Raw genomic sequence first — 20426 nt, 5'->3', positions numbered from 1 at the left:
ATTGTTTTCAATTTCATTTCCTCCCTTTTGTTCTCTTTCTTCCTTTGCCACTTTCCCTTTCTCTTCTTTAATGTAGCTGAAATTCTAAATATGTAATATGAGTCGAATTGCTGAAAAACTTCCATGAAAGTGAGCGACAGAAAACTGGAGATGTTGGCCATGCAAAGAGGTTAGCCAAGAAGGCCAGCTCAACCGTACATCAGTTGTTCGAACTAGCATACAAGTCAACATATAGATTGGATTGTTGTGATTTTTAGATATGTTATACAAGAGATGATAAGGAGAACCTTTTATAAAGGAACTATTTCTGTTTGAGCTAAGGAAGTTGGAGTTTTGAAGCTCCAAACATGACTGCAGGATTTTCTGTGAGACTTTCAAGGTTGTGATAGTATTTCGAGGATCTAGAATGAATGGACCGTTGGATCTTTCTGTGATTTAGATATGTTATGGTAAATATGATAAATAACAACTTCTATGAAGAGAGTAGTTTGATCTGAATAAGATAAAATAGATTTTTGAAGCTCAGAACCGGCCTGACTGATTGACAGACAAAGGATGAACAGCCACTAGTTATACCTGAGCTTCTGAGGTTGTACTACTGCAATGGATCTCAAATTTGGATATGGTGTAGTTCACAAGTAAATGAATAACTTTCATGGAGAAGGCTTTACGTTTTGAGCTACAGAAAATGGTGTTTGGTTATGCTAAACAGGTATGACGAATTTCTAAGTTTTAGATATCTTTCTTTTGATAATTAGACGAAAATGATGGTGAGTTTGGTGGGGAGAGATTTGTTGGGTAAGTTCTTATGTATTTTTTGGGATTTGTCTCTCATTTATTTTACATGATTCTCAGGGTGGAGTAAAGGGAGATTTTCGATGGTTTGGTGGGAGTGCTTTTTATGGCAATGATCTCAAAATGTAAATATATAAACATAAGATTTAAGTGGTTCGCCAAACCGACTACATCCACTGGGCTTGCTTTCATTGTATTTCACTATATACAACAATGAAATAAGACGTAAAGCCTTAACAACATGTAAAAGAAAGAAGGTAACATGAAAGGGAGAATGACTTTCTATTTGGAGTTGTTCTTTTTTCTTTTCTTTTTCTTCTTCCTTTCTCTTCTTCATTCCGTTGGTTTTTGCCCTTCCTTTAGAAGGATTGCATGGCATCCTCCTTCCCATGTAGCTTGAGAATGAAAGCTCCAAAGTGTGCCATTAGAAAGAAACCAAGTGTTGTGTCAATCATTAGCCATGATATGAGGTCCAATAGAAAGACAATAAAATATTAAGATAATCAGCAGCCCTAATATGTGTTCCAATAGAAACACACCAAATGTTAGGCTAATCATTAACAATGGTATGTGTTCAAATAGCAAAGAGACGTGTTAAGTTAACCAATATCATGCATGACAAGCATCTAAGGCCACGTGGAGCTTTACCTTAAGTTTTCTTCCTAGATCAAAACACATGGGTAAATCTACAATCAATAGGCCTACAAATGAAGTTTGGTAAAAGATCCACGTTTCTTTCATAAAACTTCACTAAAAATCACTTACAAGTATAGTAGTAGGCACAAAGACATTCCAAGCTTTGACAACACCTCCCGTTCTATTAGTAATTAAGTATATATGTAAAATGATGTTAATCCAAAATAGAGAAATACACGTACATAAGAATAGATTTTCATAAAAATATTACAAAAAATTTGTATCTTAGAAATATTAATCATACTTCTACATACACATGTACATATATACATACATACATATATATATATATTTAATATGGGGTATTACAACTTTACCAACATTAAGTGATGGCATTACTAGAATTAAATGATGAGGTGGATAAAAGCTAAAGTTCGTTTTCACTAATTGTTGTATTTGGAGCTCTAATCTCCCAAGTCAACCCTTCTAAATTTGCTCAGCTAAAAGCGTCGATTCGGAGATCCAAAGCTCTATAGAAGACTTGAGAATTAAAACACACTTTAATATTTTTGTCAAGTTAATCAAGCTCTATTCCCTACTAGCCTTTTAAGCTCATCCTAACTAAATTTTGCAGGTATGAAACCAAAAAACTAGAAGTTTACTTTATTTGTCGTATGTATGTGACTTTGTACAAGCAATAAAAATTACTTTATTTGTTGTCTGTTATGTTATTTTGTATAAGAAATAAAAAGATGAGCTTGCTGGTTTTTGCTCTCTTGTTTTAATAAAGAGCTAGTCATGTGTATAATTTGAGTAGTTTCTAAGTCATAATTTTGGTTGTATTTTACAATGGATTATATGTTGCTCCGCTGAATTTGTTCCAAGCGAATTATTCATGTTCTTATTTTATATTTCATTTCACACTATAATTATGTTGCTAAGGTTTACAGTTAAGGTGTGAATCACATTCTAAACGAGGTTTACGTTAATACTTGAGTTGGTGCGTTACACGAACCCATTCAACTCCTACACACACACACACACACACACACACACACACACACACACATATATTGCATTTCACTGAAATATATTTGGCAAATGCTTCCTGATTCGAACCAAATTTTTGTACCATCGTGGACGGAGAAGAGTGCAAGAACGACCACCTACAAGAAAGAGCAAACATCCATGAATAATCTAAGGCACCAATGTAATATTGGACAAAGGGTCTCTGGAGGTCAAGTTAGTATAATATCTTAGAACTCAAGCAGTGGGCAAGAAGACTATAGTATGCGTCGCCATGTTGAAAATTAAGGGGTGCATTTACTAGACGAGAGAGGTTCTTTTTAGGATATTGAATTTGTATTAAACTGAGAGAATCATAAAGGATATTTAGCATAAGATGTTATTTCCTTGTAGGATTGTGGTTACTTGAGGCACAAGCCAATTCCTAAATTGTAGAAATATCGAAGAATATAGGAAACCAATATGATCCCTAGTTGAATCAGGTTCTTGTGTCTTGTGGAACAAGCACGGTTGGAAAGGTTTGTTGGCTTTGCCTACCATTTCTAGTGCCCAACAGGGTGTGATGGCACATTTGCTCCATGTAGGCAGCTTAGTCCGATTCGAAGTCATTAAGTCCATGACCGAACTATAAAGACATTGACATTCTGATCCACCTTACTCCGGCCCAAGAAAATTCATGGTCCCACAAATTTCCTTAACTATGCTTCCGAAATGATGTACCCTTGAGGGTTAGGACCATTTCTTTCAGAGTAAATTGAAATAGCATGTCATTGGTAATTCTTTAACACGTGTCAATCCAGGTTCTGTAATCAATGCCAGGTAGTCGGGTAGGTTCTAAATTCACGCATTTGATCTCGAGAGTCATACCATTAAGACAACAATGATGAAGATATATCACATTTTACGTTTTCAAGAGTTTTTAGCCATCGAATTCATGAATCTCAAGGTGAATCGTTCCGGATTTAACTGCTCATGCCATTCCAAAGAAACCTCTATGAATACTCATCCCTTTTCTTTCACTTTCTCCTATTGCCTTCAAAATTTCTCAAGTCTTCTTTGAAAAAAAAACCTTTCACAAAACCAGAACTTTTTTTCCAACTTTCTTCTCTAAATTCCTAACGATGGCTATAGCTTCCATTCTTGATGTTCGTTATGTTCCTCACCCAAGCTATACTCAATTTGAGCTCCTAATCTTAGGGTGAGGAATCAAGAAGACTATTATGGTTATGTTCAACCTGGACATAACTTTTTCAACTAATGTACCTTCAGTGAGAGGCCGGCGAAGATATCCACTCACCTGCAGCCAAATTTGTCCGACCTTAATTGTCCATGCACCGTGGTCAATCCTTGATACCTAGCCTTGGGCCTGATGTTTCCCTTGTTAAACTTTACAAAAGAGGTGACCATTAACTATGGACTAGCTCTCTACAATCTCACCCCAACATCATTTTGAATCATCACTTATTTCAAGCTTCTCAACAAGTGGTATGGTGTGTAGTTAGGAATTCAAGAGTTTCAAGCTTAGTACACTATGCGAACTAGCTCCAAAAGTCGATACTTGTTCTAGTCGCAAGTGAGTCTTCACTAGGAAAGTCGAAGATTGTTGGGGATATGTCTTGAGAGTCAATCTTGAGAAGAAACATTTCATGATGATGTCTGAATGTATAGTTAAGTCTAATACAACAAAAGCGCACAATCACTAATTAGGACAATTTCAATAAACCATATATGTCCAAATAGTAAATCCATGGACAATGGATTGATGGAAGAAGTAATTTAAATATGTTAAACTACAAGGACCTTCTTCACATAACCATAATGTCCAAAAGGTTCCTAATCATAGGATTGTTAGATAAATACTAACAATCCAGATGGACCATTACGTACTATGTCTGCTTCAATGGGAATGATAGAAAGTCTTAAGCTATTCATGTAGGGATACTAAAACAAGTATGTAGGCGCTCGTTAAGGGAATGAGTCCACTAAACACAATTAAACGTGAGTACTTGCATAGAGGCCTACTCACATGTCAAGCAAGTAACTCTACTTGTTGGAATAATGTAAGTAGTCATTTGACCTGAGACATTATAGATGTCTTGGGGAATATATTATTGATCATTTCACAATGAGACGTGACCACATCTTATGTTGGATGTGTTTTATGCATTGTTGGGATCAGTGATTTATTCTTAAAGGCATGTGAATGTTCAACAAGAATCTCTAATCCTCAATAGAAGAGGATGAATACTCTAATATATGATTCAGAAGCCTTGGACCGAAGTATCGAGTGTAATGATGGAAGACATTCCTATATGGCTCAATTGAATCATATAAGATAATATAATCACATTAAGGGTTTGACGTAAAGTATTCATACCCTAGTAATGTGATTGGGAGTATTGAATTAAAGAAGGAATGAATTACATTGTAATTCCAACTGAATAGAATAGGTTCTCCGACCAAATTCTACATTAGCTTGGGTAGCCATGATATATGGTTAGATGTCTCACATGGCTTGTGGGTCATTCTAGATAATTAAATAATTTGTCATCAAAGTATAAGTACAATTAAAAGTAAGTTTTAATTCATGAAGTGATTGTATTAGTACTAATCAATTGGATTGATACCAATCACCTCATTGTCTCACTATTTAGAACCTAAAAAGATTGTACACCAATACACTTGTGTGATGAAATAACAAAGGATAATGGAATTAATTAACTAGATTAATTACATGTCATGAGTAATTAGATAGACTAAATAAATCGTAGAAGCGATGAAACATTGCTTTTGGGCTTAAAAGGAACTTCAAGTTCTTTTGGGTCCATTGGGCAAAAACCCATTGGGCTTTTAATTTAAGCATGGAGTGACTTGAAATAAGAAAATCCAAGCCAAGTAAAGCCCAACACTAAGGAAAGGCCAAGTGTTTTGTGTAGGAGTGAGAGAGAGAGAGAGAGAGAGAGAGAAAAAAAAAGCTAACCATCACGCACATAGGCCGGCTACCAAAGGAAGAAGAAAGCTAATCATCTCGTTTTGTTTTGGGTATTCCCTCATCCATCTCACTACACTAGTGGGTGTGGATCTTTGGAGGCCTTCAACTTTGGGGACTAAGGACAATCAAGTAGTTCCAAATCTTCAAGGTGAGGAAGCAATGAGGGAGGCTAGGCTCAAGGAGGTCCAAGAGCAAAGGTCTTGGAGGTGGTCCATCCTTGGTCTAAAGTCTAGATCAAGAGGTACAAAACTAACCCTTCACTTTGTTCTACAATAAGTTTATATGATGCATCAAGTCTAAACCTATGCTTCTAGAAGAATTTGCATGAATATAGCTTTGATATTTTTCTTCCGTTGCTTATGTATTTGAATTTTGAATTGTCTGCATGCTAGTCACTCGAAATCCCACATAAATTTCAATATTCCCTTTCAAACCGAAGACCTATAGATACTCCGATTAAGAAATGTGACTTTGAAATAGAGACTCATGTCAAAGGAGTAGAAGAAAACCTAGGAAGACTTTGAAAGAGACTCTAAGAAAAGACATGGAGTACTTAGAGCTAACAGAAGACTTGGTGCAAAACTAAGTGCAGTGACATTCTAAGATTCATACAGTTGAACCCATTTAGTGAGATAAGGCATTATTGTTGTTTTACTACTTCTGTCAATTTTTGTAGCTGACATTACATATTTTATAAGGGCATTTAGATCTAGGTCCAAAAAATCAACATGGCTATTAGGTTAAGTCTAGTTACCTACAAGCAAGACACATTAATCTGTGATACAGATTGATTATAAAAAGAATCTGTCACATAGGTATATAAAAATACAATTAAAATGTGATATAAGTTGATTATAAAATTAAAAATAAAATCTATAAGGAGGGTTTAGGGCAGAAAGAAGAACAAGAATTAACAAAAAAATAATAATTAAAGAGATAATAGGAAGAAATTTAATTTTTATAAGAAAATTATCATTAAAGAGATAATTATTGATAATAAAATAATCCTAAACTTGAAGAATTTGACTTATTTTAATAAACTAAACTATTATTAATATTGACTCAAAATATTCTTTGCTTAAAAAAGCGGACCAACTAGTGACTTCAATGCTTCTCTACGGCAAGCAGGAAAGACTCATAGAGGTATTTCAGTCTTCTCTGGTCACCATCATGTGATTCATGAGCAACAAAAGTCAAATTCAAGACATGCATGTGAAAACGGGTTTGAAATTCATCTCCATACATTGGTTGTTTGTTTGAGCTCACTAAGTTTCATTGGACTGGACTACACTAATTATTAGTGTAGTCCCATGTTTAGTAGGCAAAGGGACTAGGTTTAATGAGATTAGCCCTCACTCGCTTCGACTATCTCCTTCACTAGGAGTTCTTCACGAGGACCCCCAAATACCACGGGACTGTCTAAGCCCGTTGTCGAGAGAGAGTCGTCACTCGTCCTCGTCTGCTCGCTCCTTTTCCTGCTTCGTCATCCTCGTACTACTCGCCCTCATCTCCTACTCGTCATCATCTACTCCTGGTCTGGTAAATTTCGAATTTGACGATTTATTTCTTCGATTTTGTTTCAGATCGTTAAATTATTACTGGGTTTTTATCGATTCGTTGCTTTGGGTTTGAAAACTGTGAAAATTTGGAATTTTTACATCAAAGATTGTCAATTTTGTAGATAATTTTAGTTTTCTTGAATTTTGTGGTTTTGGGTGTTTTTGATTTGGGTTGAATTTCATAAATCAGTAGTGGCTAAGTGGTCCGAGGCGTGTGGGTGATTAGCGTCATTCAAATTGTTTGTCTATGTACTTTGCAATGACTCTGCAATACTCTGCAATGGCAGTAGCCTGGTGCACGGGGCTGCACATTTGTTCATATTAATATCAGTAATTAGGTGTTATATGAGGAAAGTAAAATGATAATTATGGTGCAAATTTTGATTAGAAAATTAGTATTAAGGACAAAGAATTGTGTGCCTCAGCATGTGGCGCTCTTGTCTATTCCTATCACGTCCACAATTTGATGTATATGCAAGGCTTTGGATGTAGATGCAAGCTTTTGATTAGACACCTAGTATTAAGGACAAAGAATTGAGATGCAGATGCATAGCTTTGGAGTTTGGGTGTTGTTTTTGGTAAATTATTAATAAATAAAATTGGAAAACTTGGGGCCAAATTCATTAATTTTTTGTCTATGTATCTACTTTGATTCTATTTCAATTGCTTTTTACAATTGTTCATTTAATCTCACTTATGTAAATAAATGCAGAAAATTGTTGCTGTTTGATTCCTTGTGCTGAAATACTTCAGTTTTATTTGCAGTTCTTGGTTTTGTTGCATGGTATTTGTCCGGGAAGATCAAAGTGTTTGATCACATAGGCTATTCCGCAAAGCTCTGCATTGTATTTCTTCCATTACTATGTGCTGCTCTCGTGAGAATCTCTCGTGTTATGATTACTGAATCATTGGCAGGACGTCTTCGCCGGAGGTCTTGTAGGAATTGTCATAGCTTCGATTTGTTACTAGCGGTCCTTACCTCTCCTAAACCAGCTGGATGGGTGGGCACCTCAGGTGTATTTCCACATGCTGGGTGCATAGAGGGATGTTGGTGTGTCCTTATCTTCGACCACGAGGTTAAGCTCTCTTTGTATGCGATATGCGAAGAACAAATATTGAGAGTCCAGACTCGAGTGCACCAATCCACTAGTTACTGGAAAAAGGGAGAAGATCGTGAGTTGAGATTGTATGCCAAATAGAAGTCATATAGAACGTATATATACATTTTGTATACACAACGAAGTACGATGACTCCATATCATTGTTTATTAAATGAAAATTTTAGAATTTTATATAAAAAAAATGTATGATTTTTGTTCTGAATTGCTTTGTTAGTCTTTTGGGTGACGAATGCGATAGTTTTTTGTTATCCTGCTTTTTAGTCCGAGACTGCACTAAACGCTTTACTAAGTAGTCCAGTTTAGTCTAATCTAAGCCAGTCCAACTTAGTCCTGAAGCTAGTCCAGTCCGAGATAGTCTAATGTAACAAACGCACCCTAAGTCACCTAGTGATAGTTATTGGCACAAAATTTTAGACTTAAACAAGTTTCCCTATTTTAAAAAAGTTCGACCAACTCGGAACCAAAAAATTTGAAGACCAAAGTGAAACAATGACTAAAGTTGAGGGGAATGTATATAAATAAGCTTAAATAAATAATTAAAAAGAAAATTTCCTTTTCTCCTCTCATTCTCTCTCTCTCTCTCTCTCTCTCTCTCTCTCGTTTTCTGCCGAAGACCCGAAGTCATCCATTTTTCTGTCCCTTTCCAGAGGAGGCTATACCTCGCTCTTCCGTGGAGCGCTGTGGCCATTGCATGTCACCCGAATCGGCTCCTCCAGCGATACGACGACGATGCCCACCGCAGCCTCACCCTCAGTCTCCGCCTCCGCCTCTTCAACCAGCGGGGCCCACTCGGACCTCCTGACCCGGCTGACGTCACCCGACTCCGACGTCCAGCTCAAGGCTCTCAGAGAGCTCAAGAACCGCATCATCGGCAACCGCACCAAGAAGCTCTCCTTCATCAAGCTCGGCCTGGTCCCACCCGTCGCTGCCATCCTCGCCTCTAGAGCCCAATCCCAATCCCAGGCTCATCGCGACAACAATCTCCTTGTTCAGTCGGCCGCTGCCCTCGGAAGCTTCGCTTGCGGCTTCGATGTCGGCGTCCAAGCCGTTCTCGACGCCGGCGTATTTCCTAACCTCTTATTGCTTCTATCGCATTCTGATGCTAAGGTACAATTACGTTCGTTTGTTCAATTTTGCTTTGGTAAACAAGTATCTGATCGAATATGTCAAGTTAATCGAATTCTCGTTCTGTTCTCTGCTAGTTTTTGATTTTGGATGCGGAGAAAATGCAGAAAAGAAAATGAATTATTGCTTTGTTGCTTCTGATTATAAGAAATGTGATGTGAATTACTCAATTTAAAAATAGGAAATCAATACGGACCAAAAAGAAGATAGGAAATTGATGTGTTTGTGCTACTAGTAAATGTGATCTCAGTTACCTTTTTGTTTACTTGCTCAAATCGTTTTTTGTGCTAAAGGTCGGTTTCCCCAGCCGTGAAGTTTATAATATAGGCCAAAATAAAAATTACAAGAAACGCAGGTATAAGGAATGGGGAACTTGGTTTACTAAATCTAGAATTGTGGTTAAACAGGGGAATGATTTCCGCACATCCATTTCCTCCTAATGCACACCCATGTTTTTCTGTCCCTTGATTCTTTGATTTATTCAATCCAAAGGCTAGATATAGACCAGAAACAAATGGGTTGCAGCCTTGCAGGGGGAGAAAATGGGTGTGCGGAAATCACTACCCTTAAACTAACTGCATTTTATCTTCAGACTATGTTTAGTAGTTTATAAGCTATTGAGTGATCAAAGATTTTTGGCTTATGGAGAATTGTCTTCACTATGATGGAAGTTTACTATACAATCAAAGCCTTACCCTGACCATTAGTTGGTGTCACAGTTGTTCATACTACAACAAAGATCAATGCAACATGCTTTGCCTGTGTTAAATGTACCCAGGGTATGCCTATTGGTTCTGGGGCCGTGTGGCTGTGCAAAGGCTTGGTTATTCAGAATTCCATTTTTAATCAATGGACTACAGTACTTGCTAATAAGGGCCTATTTGCCAATTTCCAGATTTGGCATTTTTGTGTTATGTACAGCATATGTGTGAAAGTGGAAGTTGACAAGTTTTGTATGGATCTGAAGCTTTGGGCCTGGGATTATGTCAGTTTTTAATTGAGTCTTTAGTGTAAGAGCTACATGTCTTTTTTCTGGGTTAGTTGCACATATATTTAAACTAATTCTATTGAGCACAGAATGTGATTGAAGTTTTAAACTTCCTAGGTGTCCTTTATTGGGTTTTAAATAAGGTGTTTTAGTTTATAGAAATGGTGTTTTAAATATTGCTTATCATATTTGAAAGTTGTAGTCTTAATTGGGTTTTTAGCTAATATTTTTTGTGTTTGAATGTTCTAGTCCTGATATGGTTATATAATTAATGCCTTCTATATTTGAAGGTTGTAGTGCTGATAGGAAATGTTTGTTTATACTCCATAAAAGTGGATTGTCAATGATTGTGTGTATGCATGTATTTAATATACCACGTCAATACATGGTGCATCGGACCAATCTTAACTTTTTATCCCAACTTTTTTTTCTTAATTAAATATCTTGTATTTAACTGCTGTCCCAGAACTCAAGCAACCTTTCTTCTTGAAGTCTAGCCCTTTTTCCCTCTAAAGTCTAGTACTTTAATGCCTAATTGATACTAGGATTTTTCAGCCTCATAGCCTACGGTACAAGAACTATAGGCGATTTTCACTAACCTGTGCTATGTTGACCACTACTATCAGAACTTGATATATTCCTTTTTCTACCAGATGACTGCATGCATATGCCCAATGGATGATCTCAAGGACCTTTCTTTTATTAAGAAAACTACGCAAAAACAACTAAAGAGCTTTGAGTGACCATAGTGAAGTGAATAAAAAGACTTTCTTTTCGTTTTTTTTAATATATAGCAAAACAGACATTTGTTTATACATTCAAAATGCTCCAAAAAAGTATTTATAAAGAAATGTTATAAATGATATAAATGAATGGGTATGGGTTTATGTTTCTCTATGTCAAGACAGAAAAAGAAGCCATAATTGTAAATGATTAGGATTATAGAAGTGACTCCCATATAAAAAAAAAAATCCTATTTATCTTGATGATATAAACAATTCTCCTGATTTGGTAGTTTGATTTGAAGTTGCATCAAAACATTGGTAGTTGAGAGAATTGTGGAATCCACAATCCAGAATTATAGTTTATCCATGTCAAGGTGTCATGTATGTGGCTTTTGAATGCCTGATGCTCAATAAAGTTCACAAATAATTATGTGTATAACTCTACAAGTTATTAAAGATAGAGCCACTAGACTGACACCACCAGACATTCCATTTTCAAATTGTCTGCTGTCTATGAATCTCTATGTACTCCCGACGTCTTTTCCCTGTGAATGATTCTTTCTAATCTAGTGGGGTGGGGTCATTGGAGTGGATAAAAGAGAAGGAAATCTCGTCCTTCCATTCTTTACTGAAAATTAAATGTATATGGACAATACTTTATTGACATTGTTCATCTAGTCTGTTTCGGTTAGTTTAATGTGTCACTTAGTACTCATTTTACTCTAGTTATTCCTCGTTGAGTTAATTGCAGAATTTTCCCGTGTTTCTAATATGTTCTGCTTCCATGAGTACCTTTTCTTCCCTGCTCATTTAATATGCCATTCGATGGTTTTGTTTTATTGTAGATTGTCGATTCCGGTGCACGTTCCTTAAGGATGATTTATCAATCAAAGCTGGCTCCAAAGTGTGATTTCCTTCAAGAGAAAAACATGGAGTTTCTTCTTAGGTTATTGAATAGTGAGAATGAAAATGTTACTGGACTTGGTACAAGTATAATCATACGTTCTTGTGAGACTACTGCTGAACAGAAGGCACTGTGTCATTCTGGGGTTGTTAAGAAGTTAATTAGCCTTCTTGAAGGTTCTCTAAGTCAGAGAGATAATAGTTTAGAGTCTCTAGCCACAATTATGAAGAACAATGTCGAAGCTGTTTCAGAGTTTGTGGGATCTGAAAATGGGAGAGCTTTGAGTTCTGTAATTGAATTGACAAAGGATAGGTACCCCCGTACCAGATTATTGGCCTCTATGTGCCTGATTGTTATAAGGAACTCCTCTTCTTGCTATTTGCAAGACATAGGCATCAAAACCAAGTTGGTGCATCTCTTACTTGAACTTCATGATGATCCTGGTCAAGTTGGAGATGAAGCTCCCTCTGCATTTTCTAGTTTAATTTCTGAGAAACTGGATCTACAGAAACTAGCATTTGAGGCAAATGCTGTTGATAAACTTTACAACCACTTGCAAAAGAGTCTGTTACATCCCAAACGCTTCGAAGGAATTTTGCTGGCACTGGCTGATCTATGTTCAAAGTTGGAAAGCTGCAGGTCTAGATTCCTGTCGTTGCAGGTCTGTTGCTTCATATAACACATTAACTTGTTCCGGGTTAGCCATTAGCCTGTTACAGTTTTGTTAATAATTCAAATTTTTCCGTTCATTTAGTTTTGCACATTTATTTATCATACATTGTGGTCGTGTTTATTACTTTTTGGCCTGGCAATATTCTTTTTCTAAGGGCCTCTTTGGTAACACTTGTTTTTAGTTTTATTTTTCAAAAATTAAAATGGGAGGATAGCGAGAACAAAGATGACAGGGTTGGAGAGAAAAAGTGTAAATGAAATGATACATAAAATGAAAATTAAAAGAAATTTTAAACAGTTTTCACGTTTTTATTTCATTTCATTTCTTCTTCATCTCCCATTTCCCAGCATTTCTCCATCCTTTTTCCATTGTTTTTTTCCATATTTTCTCTCATATGTGCCCACTTCTCCTTCATAAAAATAAAAATAAAAACTCAAGACCAAAAATAAAAGTTGTAAAAACAGTCCCTTTTTCCCTAATAATAGTGGATTCTGTGAGCAAATCATTATGAACTCATTTCTCTTCTTTGTCTTATGTCTTACTAAGCTGTAGAATTGATATTTTGTTTGTGAAATTTCCAGCCAGTTTGTAACTTCTGATATATTTCTTCAATACAGGCATTGAAATTGGTATCTGATGCACTAACTCATGATAGTTTTGAAGTACGTACGGCAGCTTGCATTTGTTTAAGATCTGTCTCTCGGTCAATCAAGGTTTGCAATGAGTTCTAGGTCAATAATATTTAGAATTTTATTACACAGAGGTGTTTCTAAGAAATTGTCATTCAGAATTTGTGTGCAGGTAATTTTATGAATGAAATGATTGTCCCTCCCTTGGTTCGGCTATTGGATGACCCCTCTACATCTGTCCAGGTATATGCTTGCTTCTCACTAATGAACCTGCTTCTATGTCAGCTGAGTCTAGTCCCATATTATTCCCAAGAATTTATGTTGAATGAAATACAGATATGCAGTTGCATCAATGCAAATGGTTTCTAAAATTATCTTAGGACTTCTCTTCATTTTTGCATCAGTTTTGATATTGTTGTTGAAGAGGATTCTTGCCTTCCCTCCACCCCCCCTGCGCCGCCCCCCCTCCCCTCCCCAATTATTATTTTGAGCTGTTTTTGTTAATACGATAGAGCTAATGTAGAGCCAATGGTTATGTGTTATGTTTTTTGGCTCTGGTTACATGTACTAGTGGTCTGGATTTTGTGTTTTCCGCTTCCCATATTTAGCATATGGTACTTACTACTTGCTTCCAAAACTCACCAAAAACCCCGTGAATCCAATCAACTTTTTGGTATGGTTTTGATCCTGTTACAACAGTTAACTGTGTTTTCAGTCTCTCAGTTGCTTGATCCGAATCAAAAAGAGGGAAAAAGAGGAGTTGATTGATTGATTGTTGCTCACATAAAGGATATTTCGATGGTGGCTATTGCCAAAGAACTACAAATGAACAATCCTGTTAAGAGTTTTGGGGAAACAAATAGATATTCAAAATAATTACCGAATTCTACCTTCTTTAGGGCTTCCATCATAATATTTGGTGTTCAAAAATTTAGTTCAAGGGGTTAAAATTTGCATGGATGCATTGAAGCACATAAATATAAGACTTTTTATGAGGCCACAGACTAGGTTGGGTTGAATGGTGAAAAAGATTATATGTTGTGTGATCTTTGAGCTTTTGTTCCTTGAGCGTCTTGTGCCTTTCATCTGAATCTGTTGGACTTAAGGGGACATTAACTCATTCAACTAAGAGATCAATTTTCCAATTAAAAAAAGTAGGACACTTGGAACTCAGATTTTTCAGACTGAATTCATCTTTAATTAATGTCTTCAACAAGTATCTGAATAAAAAATGTTACAAAAGATGATTATTACACATTTTAATTGAAAATCAAACTCATCTGCGATATTGGTCATCAAGATAATACCTGCAGTTAGAGTTTAGATTTTCGTTTCTATTCCTATAATAAATTACGCTTATCCACCACAATTTAAATATTTTACCTAGACATTTACAACAAAAAATGGTAAAGTTACAGAAAATCTCCCTTCAATGCTTCGTTTTTCAGGTTGCAGCTCTCAGTGCGATTGGCAACGTAGTAGTTGATTTTACCATGCGTAGGTCATTGTTTGTACTGTGTGGAGGTGTGAAACAGCTTGTTCAGTTATCCAGATCAATGGATTCAACTGTGAGGTTAAATGCTATATGGGCTTTAAGGAACTTGACGTTCCTTGCAGACAATGCATGTAAACAAGAGATCTTCATGAAGCTCACAGCTTCTTCATTAGCAAGTGTCATCTGTGGTAATGTGATGGTTTGTCGGTGGCAGCTTATAACTTTTCCTTTAATAATCTTTCTTCATATGTTTGCTTCAAATTTACATGTATTTGCACCTTGCAGACTCTGAACCTTTTGTCCAAGAGCAGGCTCTTGCACTGGTCCGGAATCTTGTTGATGGATGTATGAAGTCTATTGAGCTTGTCTTTGCTGAAGATGGCATGTTATTAGATGCTGTTGGGAGGCAATTGCAGAATGCTTCAAAAGATGAAATTTGGTTACAGGTTAGATGTCTTTCTATAGATTGATGACATTAAGTAGCCATCTTATAGGTACCATGGTGATATGCAGTGCCAGTTCTAGATTCTGATACTTCATTCTGATTGCCAGTTTGTTAATATACGTAACTGTAAATTTCTGAAACATGCATTTGGTATATCAGTCTAATAATGTTGTGAAATCATAGCAGGTTCTAAATTCTGATATTTCATCTTGATTGCAAGTTTGTTGAATATACTTAACTGGAAATTTCTGGAAACGTGCGTTTGGTGTATCAATATAATAATGTTGCAAATAATAAATTACCAATTCCATAGTTATTTATTGGTTTGTTTAACCAGGGAATAATTCAGAATACCAAGTTTTGATTGAAGGTTTATTGATAAAAGATGTTTTCTAGTTCTGGGTCTTGCAATTAGTGGGCCAGTGAGTTTCTTTTCATGAGTCAGAAAGCAGGCAGATGCTTTAGTTGAAGTGACATCATCTCCATCTTTAACCATCAATTCTAATTGTGCAAAAGATTTTTATGCTTAAAAGTCGAGTAACCAATCTAGAAGTGAATCGTGTGATGGCCCAATGGGGACTTATTAGAACACCATTGTTTACTTTCTCAAGATTAAAGTAACAAGATCTAAATATGCAGAAGAAAGGAATAGGTGTTGAAGCTTTTGACTCCTTTCTAGTCGTTATCGCTGACCTTACTGTTTCTAGTATAAATATTTTACATTATGTGATAAGGTTTTAAAATCATTTTCATATAGGGAATGTATGTGTTTGGCAATGTTGCAAGTGGGAATGAATTTCACAAGGAAGCAGTTATGCAGCAACTCATTCCACAAGGAGACAATGGGACACAATCTTTTATTCTCAAGTTTTTGCAGAGTAATGAGAACCAATTACGTACAGCTTCTGTCTGGGCCATTGTGAATCTTACTTTTCCATCAAGTCCTGGTGCATTTAGCCGCCTTGTGAAACTACACGATGCTGGCATAGTTTCTCAAGTAAAGAGCATGGTCAATGATCCTTGCCTAGACGTGAAGGTCATTATCTTATATCTCATATTGGTTATTTATCCATTGTATGTAATACTCGGTTAATATTATCTGATTCATTGTGGCACAGCTTCGAGTAAGAACAGCGATTGGGCAGTTTACAACCTTCGGTGATTGCTCAACATGATTTTCCTACCCTCTGACCACTGGCAAAGAACAGGAGTAATGATAAAGTTGCACTAGTTTTGACCTCATTGTATATTCAGCGTCCTTTGTGGCTTGCAACCACATGGTAAGCTTCAAGTTACAATGACTTTTAGTATGCCTTTGTTGTTTTAATTCAAAACTATTCTTATATAAATTGAAAGCCAGGTTAAATGTCTCGTGTGGTAAAAATAATAGAATAGTATTATAGTACTGGTATTCCAGCAAAACACCTCTTACTAACTTTGGCCTCCCCATTCTGCCCCTTAAGCCCAAAAGAAACTCTATATATCAAAACCTGCTGGAGCAGTCCAGCACTGCCGCTGGCTCGACGTCACAGTGCAGCGAGTGGGAGAGGGCATCTGGGATAGAGAAATCTGGGGTTTTGTCGCCTATATCAATTTGGTCCTTTTAATATTTAACAAAAACCACTCCTAAAGTTACAAACAGTTACACCGTTGACCCCTCCATCTGCCAAATTTTAAAGATAAGGACCAAAATGTTACAAGTCCCAAACCCCATTATCAACAACCATGAGAAGCCCCCTGGCTACCCCCACACCACCCCCCACCACCACCACCCCCTCCCCCCCCCGGGGCCCCAACTATGGCCTCGAGAAAAGGTTATGACGACATGAATTGATGTTTGTAATTAGCCAAGTTTATGTTTACATCATTATTTTTTGTTTTGCAGGTGTAACACATTGCTTTCTTTCCAGTCAGAGCGGTGCGGAAGCTTGCTAATTTTGGGGGTACTCCTAACCAGGTTACCCATCATTTTTCCCTATCATACTTCCTGTTCCATTTTTGTTTCTTTGAACCCCATTTACTATCTTGTATCATATGGTTGATGTAGTTATGTAAACTTAGTGTACCATCTGACTGACATCACGTAGTGTGCACAATACTGTCGTATCATGTCAGATTTTTAAACATGTATACATCGGCAATCTTTTACTTCCAAATGTATAAAGTGACCAGAATAATCGTGGCATCATGTTGCATTGATGGCCTTGTGGAAGCTCTGTGTTGAGGAGTATCGGGCAAAGGATGCTCTGATGCTACTTTGATTGAGGCAGGGCTGATTGTGTTGCAGAAGATTTACTTCTGCTTCGGAGTTTAGAAAGCCCTCTGGGGACTAGTACCACAATTGCTCGATACTTTATGCCGCCCACATATTATTCTTGTTTGTGAAAAAGAAAATTCGATGTTATTGACTGCAGAACATACAGAAATATCTTACAAATAAATGAGGTTTCGAGTGCGATCGCAATGAACAAATAATGCATTTGGTGCACGAATTGAGATTTTAAGTTTGTGCGGACATCCTATCTCTTTCTTTGATACTATTTCGATTTGGATCGAGGATATGAAAAAATTTCTCGGTATTATCCCGATCGAGATATTTGAACTTGAATTTGGGACCATGTTGGCCCTGGGTTAACATTCTTGTAGATGATGTAAACATTGCAATTAGAATTTAGGGAAAAGGTTATTTTTTGGTCGCTGTTTTGGCCATTTATGTTAAAATGCATAAACTAATAAAGCCTAAAACTCAACTTTTTAAATCATTCCAAATAAATTACTGAATGTTTTGGAAATTAAACGTTTATTAGATCACACTCACGTCATTTATAGAGCTTTGAACCAAGTTCTTTTGGCCAAGCAAATTTGTAATATGGCATGTTTCGTCAAATCTGAGAACATTGGTCAAAAATTCGATTCCCTTCCAACGTAACCAAAAGCAAAAACGATATCTCGATAGACAGCATCCTACAGTCAGGCACATCACTACAATGCTCGTCTTCGGTTCAGTTGAAACCGAATCTGCATGCACGAGGAGATTCCGTGGTTCGGACAACTCAAATTGTTCATCATCTCCATTTATGTCGCATAATAATTTCGATCAAATTCATATGAGAGAAATATATATTCAATCGGATGCTAAATGTAACGAGGTGGACGACATTTTTATATACAGTTTACAGATATTCAGCAGCTTATTAGTTGGTGGCAAATAATACAAATGACAGACCGGGAACCAAACTGGTGAAAAATAACTAGACTAGACAAAGGAACAACAATGTACAGAAGGCTCAACCTCACCCGTACACGATGAACGCTACGATCCACGATCAGCCAATCTTCTCCGTGTTGTCATCGGAGGGCCATATCACGGTCTCAAAAAGCCGTTCACGCATCAACTCCAGGTTCTCATCTGATATTCCTTGATATATTTCGGCATGATCACATTTCTGCATCAAAGCGAATTCAAGAAAAATTGGTTCTCACACTTCTCCATCAAAGTGCTTTGCTCGTTCAAAAAGAAAATGCTTGAAGTTGCTTACCTTGACCCATTTACCGTAGAGGTGAAGCCGTGTGATCATTACTCTCTCGGCAAGTTCATGCCTCTCCTGTCAATCAGCACCGGTTGTATTTCCGTCATTCGTGCATAAATTTGTAGGTAAACAATAGCATATGTATGACATCCAAACCCGATTTTGTGTATCCTTTTCTTTACTAAAACATGAAAGGGCCAGAAAATATGTGTGTGAAAGTGCGAGTCTTGTGCTTTAGATAGTCAGGTTTCCAGAAAGTGATTTCAACCACGCAAACGAGTTGCGAAAGGAATGGTTTACAGGAACCCCTTCTTTTCGGCGTCTAATACAATTAGAATCGAAACAAAACAAAGAACAAACAGAACAAAATGGCTTCCCTCTTTTGAGTTCGAAGCAACCACAGTATAAAGATTTATAGATACCTTCCCAAGGGTGCGGAGGAAACGCTTCCCGTCTCCAGGCTTGTGTGTTGCAACAAAACTGTCCCAAAGAAAATGGAAGCAGGATTTAGATAAAACAGTGGTAGTAGTAATACTTCAAACAACAAAGTCGTTGGAATATGAGGTGAAGTCCATATTACGAAAAATGGTAAAGCGACCCGATCAATCACTTGTCGATCACTTACTCGTACAACCACCTATATTGCGTAGGGTTCATCTCGTACAGCTGATTCATAACAGTCCTCACAGCCTTGTACGTAAAATAGTTGAGTAATTGCTGCATGCAGAGAAATTACAGTCAGCTAAGTTACAATAAGATGCTCTCGTCTGCGAGTTCGCAATTGACAGAACGTATATGTGTTTATGTATGTGAAAAACAAGCATACGAAAGCATCTAAACATACCATCGTCTACACAAAATTGGTACGTTTTATGTAATGCTACAACTGTTTTAATACGGTTGATATCAATGGAGGGCATGGAGAACGCAAACTTTTTTTGTCGTTAGAAAACAAGTCATCGTAAAACAAATCCTCCGAAATCAATGAAAAGCAAAGGGTAAACAAGAGAAAGATGAATGAGTCGCATAACCTATCAGTCTATGTTTCTCTTCATGTTACAAATTAGTCTACAATGGATGCGAAGAGTGTTCAACTCGATAGGCTGTTCGAAATGTGCAGAGGCACCAATCAGTTTTGTGGCGCAAACGGCGGTAACACATTACGGTCATCTTCCCACATCAAATGGACTCAAGAAACTAATCAATCTTTTATATCTACAGAGAATTTCAAACTGCGTAGTGGACTAAAAATAAAGGCGTGAACTCTATAAACATAGGAAATACCTAATTCAATCACATACAGAAACGGATAAAGTAGTCAGCTAAGGGTCTCATACGCACCAAAACACCAACAAACTACATCATGTACGTAAGAGAGTTGCACATATAAAACATCATCCAATGAAAGTTCATCAAAAATCTCAATAGGGGACAAGTTTCTCACCGTCTTAACATCCTCAAAACTGTCTTCATACTGCCCAGCAAGTTCATTAACAATTACAAAACCCCGGTTCTTTCGCTTCCTCGTACTCCTATTCCTTGTAACAGGAAGAGCTTTCATCGAAAATCGCCTGTCGTGGCCAAAATCAATGAACGAACTGCCCAACTCCAAGGAGCCTGGTTTCACCACATGCTTCTTGGCCATTGAATTCCTCCGCAAAACCATTTCTCCGCCGCTCTTGAGATTCATCGCCGTCGTCGGCAGCGCATCAAAACACAGGCAAGGACTAGTGTGCGAGTCCACCACCGACGAACCTACCACAGACAGAGCAGCTCCCACCAT

General features: G+C 37.0%; 2 protein-coding genes across 2 annotated transcripts; one reads left to right on the top strand and one right to left on the bottom strand.

The window, feature by feature from the left end:
• The first annotated feature begins 8703 nt into the window (after positions 1-8703).
• Positions 8704-17298, top strand: LOC103963895 (uncharacterized protein C26H5.04). The gene is made up of 9 exons (XM_009376772.3): positions 8704-9236; positions 11813-12532; positions 13162-13257; positions 13333-13416; positions 14622-14856; positions 14954-15114; positions 15871-16149; positions 16232-16393; positions 16999-17298. The coding sequence occupies exons 1-8, from the start codon at positions 8859-8861 to the stop codon at positions 16286-16288; spliced, it is 2010 nt and encodes a 669-aa protein (XP_009375047.2). The 5' UTR covers positions 8704-8858; the 3' UTR covers positions 16289-16393; positions 16999-17298.
• Positions 17299-18219: 921 nt separating this feature from the next.
• LOC103935645 (chaperonin-like RbcX protein 2, chloroplastic) lies at positions 18220-20426 on the bottom strand. Its single transcript, XM_009345441.3, has 5 exons — positions 20088-20426; positions 19269-19360; positions 19066-19123; positions 18653-18718; positions 18220-18559 (listed from the first exon to the last, which is right to left on the bottom strand). Exons 1-5 carry the CDS (start codon positions 20424-20426, stop codon positions 18440-18442), a joined length of 675 nt encoding a protein of 224 aa, XP_009343716.2. The 3' UTR covers positions 18220-18439.

The sequence above is a fragment of a genome, unplaced genomic scaffold (genome assembly GCF_019419815.1).
Source record: "Pyrus x bretschneideri cultivar Hongxiangsu unplaced genomic scaffold, Pyrus_bretschneideri_v1 Contig31, whole genome shotgun sequence".
Lineage (NCBI taxonomy): Eukaryota > Viridiplantae > Streptophyta > Magnoliopsida > Rosales > Rosaceae > Pyrus > Pyrus x bretschneideri.
The sequence above is the reverse complement of the archived record's forward strand: the minus strand, read 5'-3'. Positions and strand labels throughout refer to the sequence as shown.

Coding starts and splice junctions, on each gene's coding strand:
- LOC103963895 (XM_009376772.3), top strand. CDS start 8,859: ATGCCCACCGCAGCCTCACCCTCAGTCTCCGCCTCCGCCTCTTCAACC. Junction 12,533..13,161: donor CTAGATTCCTGTCGTTGCAG/GTCTGTTGCTTC, acceptor TCTTCAATACAG/GCATTGAAATTGGTATCTGA. Junction 15,115..15,870: donor AAGATGAAATTTGGTTACAG/GTTAGATGTCTT, acceptor ATTTTCATATAG/GGAATGTATGTGTTTGGCAA.
- LOC103935645 (XM_009345441.3), bottom strand. CDS start 20,426: ATGGTGGGAGCTGCTCTGTCTGTGGTAGGTTCGTCGGTGGTGGACTCG. Junction 19,124..19,268: donor CAATATAGGTGGTTGTACGA/GTAAGTGATCGA, acceptor TCTTTGGGACAG/TTTTGTTGCAACACACAAGC. Junction 18,560..18,652: donor TCTACGGTAAATGGGTCAAG/GTAAGCAACTTC, acceptor GCTTTGATGCAG/AAATGTGATCATGCCGAAAT.